The 5478-nt window shown below is 50.1% G+C and overlaps 2 protein-coding genes across 2 annotated transcripts; both read right to left on the reverse strand.

The window, feature by feature from the left end:
* Window positions 1-1086: 1086 nt before the first annotated feature.
* On the reverse strand, window positions 1087-1566 carry CTAM01_16816 (uncharacterized protein; the record flags this gene model as incomplete). The annotated part of the gene is made up of 1 exon (XM_060532808.1): window positions 1087-1566. One exon carries the CDS (start codon window positions 1564-1566, stop codon window positions 1087-1089), a length of 480 nt encoding a protein of 159 aa, XP_060372619.1.
* Window positions 1567-3250: 1684 nt separating this feature from the next.
* CTAM01_16817 (uncharacterized protein) lies at window positions 3251-5087 on the reverse strand (the record flags this gene model as incomplete). Its single annotated transcript, XM_060532809.1, has 4 exons — window positions 3251-3613; window positions 3667-4377; window positions 4440-4553; window positions 4665-5087. The coding sequence occupies 4 exons, from the start codon at window positions 5085-5087 to the stop codon at window positions 3251-3253; spliced, it is 1611 nt and encodes a 536-aa protein (XP_060372620.1).
* Window positions 5088-5478: the final 391 nt, after the last annotated feature.

Consider the following 5478-nt stretch of genomic DNA (forward strand, 5'->3'; position numbering starts at 1 on the left):
GGGCTGGCAATTTGCTGGTTGTTTGGTCATGAATCACGGAGTAAGGCAGCTCTTAGTAGTGAGTGTTTCAGTGCCTCTCTTGAGTTTTGAATGAGATTTCATTGCCAGAGGAAAGCTACTTTTATCTAGAACCCTCAGCACTATGGTTCTAGTAACACTCAGTTGATTGTAAATATGGTGTATAAAACAGGTAGTTAAAGAGCACCTTGATGAACAATCTTGGCAACAGTAACCGTAGGCTTGTGACAATTCTAGCAAAGAAGAATACTCGGCCATACTGGCTCACCATCAACATGAGGGCGGTAACGACTTCCATATCAAGGCACACAGGCCCATGGCTTTGGTACAAGTGCAAATCAATAGCTCCTGCAAGTGCCTGCGGTGAACAAACGTGTGTTCGATTGGTCCGATGGCTTACCATCCCCAGAGAACGTATTCGTTAAGCATAAGTACGAAGGTGTGGGGGCTGAACCTGGGGCAGATTCCCCAGAATATCCGCCGGGGAAGGCCCGATTGCCTTGCATTGCCTGATTTTTCGGTCTCTTACTTGGCGCCAGACGTTAAATACGACAGCACTCCAGAGGAGAAAGAGTGGATAAAAAGCTTAGGAATCAAGACACAAAAATAGCACATAATCAAATCTAGAACATTAAAAAATGGCATGCAGCTGCTAAGATCCGCAACGAGAGGACAGGAACACTGGCACAGGCTGTATCAAAAAGCTTCAAGTTTGGCCTGGGAAAATTAAACAAGCGAACTCCAGTCGAGCTCACTGCATTAGTTCTAGTCCTTTTCAACGAGAGTGCAGTTATTGTTTGGACTGTTCGCTAGATTTCACGTTCGTTAATCCAAAGAAGAGGCAGGAAGAGGTGAATGAGGAGGATCTTGGCGTAGCCTTCACCGTTGGAGAAGACTTCATGTATCAATCACTTGTCAGAGTGAGCTTGTCCCGTTATTATCAAGGTACATCGTATTCGCTCACAATGGTGAGCTAATATAGAGATTAGTCTTTCATTCTCAGACATCATGAGGCTAAGTATGTCCAACAGACTATAGATGCGATTGCAACCGCATCAGCGTTGGTTGTCAGACTGCATCCAGCGCGCTCATCCTATCAAAGCTCATATCCAAAATCTCCAACACGTTGCCCCAAGGATCTCTGAAATACAGACACCTCGAGCCGCTCAGCGGATTCAGCGTCGGTTCCCCAATCTTGCTGGCCCCGGCCTGTATAGCCCGAGCCAGCAGAGCCTCTGGTTCAGCATCCGTCACGCACAGGTGAAAGAAGCCGCCCACGTTGTAAGCGAAATCTTCGGCCTTCTTGTAAGCCGGGTCGACGAACTCAAAAACTTCAAATCCGACACCATTACCAGTCGCCATGAATCCCAGCTTCACCTCCTGCAAGGAGTCTGGGTAAATCTTGAAAATTCCCGCGTCCGGTGTCTCGGAGCGCTTGATGTGCTTGATTTTTCCGTTTACGAGGACAAAGCCCATGATTTCGCTATACCATTTTACTACGGCTTCAATGTCCGGGACGGACACGCCGATATGGTTGATTGATCGCATGTTTGACTGTATTGCATGGACTTGTCAGCAGGGCATTGCGGCATTGTGTTCCACGGCGGATGGAGAGGATCTGATGATGATGATCCATAGGGGTGGAGAGCAGGCCACATACGATAGACATGGCCGTGACTTCTTGTAATTTGATTCAGTTGTTACACATAGGTATACGTCAAAAATGATGATGAGATGGAATACAGAATGTGTTGAAGCGAGTTTTCACACTGAGAATAATATCTTCCTGGCACGATATTGATGATGTTGATGATGTTGATGATGATGATGATGATGACAATGTCCTTGGTGGGCGGTGCGTCGTCCAGCCTGGATATCGCCGGCCGGATGGGGCAATCTGGCACGGAAATCGAATCCCGATTTTTGCTATGCCCCCGGAATTGTACCCCGACCGACCGGGGCGGGGCAGTCGGCACCAGCCGTAGCCATCGGAGCAGCAATTCGGAGCATGCGTACTCCGTAAATTATTTCCCAATCCTCTCGCAAGGCGTGCAAGACTCTTGATATTCTCAGAACAACTCTTCGATCCGACCTACCGATCGGGGGTACTGGGATACAAGGGATTGCAGCTTTGGGATCTTGTGGTGCGCTGGAGCTTCAAAGAATCATCAAGTCTCACAATGACCTCGGGGGACAGACAGGCCATCGTACCAATGGAGCGCTAGGTTCTACGAGACCCTGAGAAAGGCTTGAGTCTCAATCAAGTACTAACACAAACACAAATTATTCTTTCTGGCTTCGTATCTATTCAGACATTTTTCGGTTACAGTCGCGCGTGCTTATGTACCTAGGCAGTTGGTTTAACAGGCGCCAAAATTTCAAGGACATAGACCTCAACAGCAGAGTAAAGCAATGTGCGGCACCACTAGGAGAATTTCATCCCGCCGGAAATTAACACCAAAACGATTCCCTTTTCATGTAGCCGCTTAATGGTAGTTCCTGCTCCTTAGCGGCAGGCGTACTTGGCATTGATCGACCGCTTGGATAGCCCTGTTCAACTGATCTTCTGGTTAGATCCGAACCAACTTCAAACGGGCAGGGCGGCCTAGGGCGCTGACCCCGGAAATAAGCCGTTATTGTTCAGCGCGAAAATCCGGGCGCTGGGTGGCTGACTGAGTGATTTTTGAGATTTTACCAAGTTTCTCGGCAAGTGGGCTGGCCCCGTCGCCACATAGTCATTGCCACCGGGATTGCCACGATAGTATCCAGCCGTGCTTGTGTTCGACTCCACTGACACGTTCGCGGCACCTCCGAATGCTGCGGTTGAGTATCGGCAATCTCGGCATCACGGGAAAATACTGCGCATTACCAATGAGAAGCACTGAAGAAAAGTCTCTCACAGTCGGGATGCTGACTTTGTTGTCGTGTTGCTGTCGATGTTCGATTATCGGACTTAGCCATAAGTGCCCTTTGAGCCAGGTTGAGGAGTAAGTCGTTAGACATCCTCGTCAGTATTAGGTGTGAGAAATCAAGTGCGCCATGAAACGGCCAGGTGAGTTCGAGCCAAGAAACGTCCTTTATTCAGGTTTGCAGACAACTCGATGCTGGGTATTCGCAAACAGATGCCCCTTCGCGATAAATCAAAATGCCGTTCTATCTCCATGTATATGTACTGTTCGTAATCATGTCATGTGTGTATATCTGCGTTTGCCAGCGCAGCTTCTTTCATCTTTCATGGGGAGTCCGACTCCGACGACGTGCCCTGCTCCTTGTGAATAACCTCGTCCTTGATGTCTGTGCGGAACTGTACCTCCTCTTCCCTCAGCTGGGCCATCAACGTCTCGTTGGCTCTCCAGACGGGCTTGATCTCGAATAGTCTGTCAATCTTCTCCAGGGGAACACCGCTCGTCTCGGGGATGAGGAAGAAGGCGAAGAAGAAGGCCAGGAATGACAGGGCGGCGAAGAAGAAGTACACGCCGTATCCCATGGCTGCGAACATCTGCTCCGTGAAACGGGAGACGAGAAAGTTGAACAGCCAGTTGCTGGCGGTGGTTGCACCACTTGCCAAGGAACGGAAGTTGGGGTCGAAGAATTCCTTGAGGTTTTGTTAGCTGCGGTCCAAACGTCACCACAGAGGGATAAACTTACAGAGTTGATAACCCAGGGGGTACCGTTCCAGGTGGGGGTGTAGACGGCGGTCCAGAGGTAGAAGAAGACGATGGCAGCGATACCACTGCCGGTCAAGTGGTCTTGAGGGTTCTTGGTCGGCTCGACGATGCAGATGTAGCCTCCGATGACCCACATGCAGAGGGAACCGGTGATGGCACCAATGAGAAGAAGCTTTCTTCTACCAAGCTGATCGACGAGGAACAGAAGCCAGACAAAAGTCATGACGGCCTTGACAACACCAAAGATACCAGTCATCAGGTTGACAGTGTTGCTCTCAACACCGATGCTGGAGAAAATGGTCGGGGAGTAATAGTTGATGGCGTTGATACCAGAACCATTCTGCCAGAAGAACAGCATGCAGCCCAAGAACAGGCGCCACTGAAGGTAGGGACGGGCACCGAGGGCCTTGAAGGGCTGCCAGAATCCGAATCCGACGGTGGCCTTAGTGGACTCGTAGATCTTGTCGATACCGGCGATTTCCTCGGTAATGTAAACGTCATTGGGCTCCAACTGTCTGATCCAGCACAAGTTCTCCATGGCCTCCTTACGTTGGTCGTGGAGGAAGAGCCATCGAGGGGACTCACGAATCCACAAGGATCCAGCCAGGAGGAGGCCAGAAGGAATCAGCTGGACTGCGAAAGGGATCATCCATTGCGAACGGCCGACGGGAACACTGTTCTCAACACCGAACTGAGCAGCGAGTTAGTGATATTTATACAGTTTGAATGTTGCAGGCTTGTGTAAGAACTCACGTTGATCCAGAAACCAACCAAACCACCAATTTGCCAGCCAAGTTCGTAGAGACCAACTAGACGACCACGAATAGCCGGCGGCGAAAGTTCCGAGATGTAAACGGGGATAATGTTCTACAAAATACGTGTATTAGCAATTGTTACACTGCGATTTGTTGCTGCCCATCATGTGGAGAACCGGTCGATGACCGAGATGAGTCACTCAGGGGCATCTTGAAGACTCACAGAAGCAACTCCAGTTCCCAAGCCCGAAAAGACACGTCCAGCGTAGAGAATTCCGAGTCCAAGGTTGCCGTTGGCGCCGCAGGTCAAGGCCGCTCCCAAAGAGAAGACAGTTGCTCCAATGGCCAAACAACGCTTACGACCAATAAAGTGACTGAGGCAGTAGGTGAGGAGGGCACCGAAGAAGGCACCGGCGACGAAGAGGGAGACAATATTCTCGCTGATAACGTGTCTCTCGGCGGTAGTCTTGTTGGTGAGGTCGAACTCGGCCTTGAAAGAGTCGAGACCGATGGTCGTGCCAATGAAGGCGCTCGTGTAGCCAATCATGCAGGATCCACATGACGCGATGCCAGCCAACACGTAGATGCGCCAGTTGTAGACCGAGGGCGGCGTCGGCCTCTCTTCGACGATGGTGAGAAGACCCATTGTGTGTCCGTCTGTTACAGCAGCTCAGATAAGTTGGTGTAAGTGAGTTGTCGAAGAGATGTTGTGTTCTTCGAGAAAGGGTATTCTCGAGGATGAAGAGAGAAGAGACGAAAAAAATTTGAGACCCTAACTGCGGTCGTAATCCATAAGTATGTCTATCAAAGCGGAGCATCCCCATAAACCCCCATAATCCGTATCTCCCTCACAGACCCATACTCTGGGGGAAACAATCTGGGGCTTGCAGCTGACGACTGGAGTAAATCTGTCATCTGAGAGGATGCGTACGTCAAAATCTCACTCGGTACTTTGGTGTATTCTGCAGTATCTGGCTGGAATTCAGTGGTTCTCCGTCACATCCGTCTCCAGGTCCACCGAATATCAACGGGGTGCG

Source organism: Colletotrichum tamarilloi (assembly GCF_030869305.1).
Source record: "Colletotrichum tamarilloi strain Tom-12 chromosome Unknown Scaffold_266.1, whole genome shotgun sequence".
NCBI lineage: Eukaryota > Fungi > Ascomycota > Sordariomycetes > Glomerellales > Glomerellaceae > Colletotrichum > Colletotrichum tamarilloi.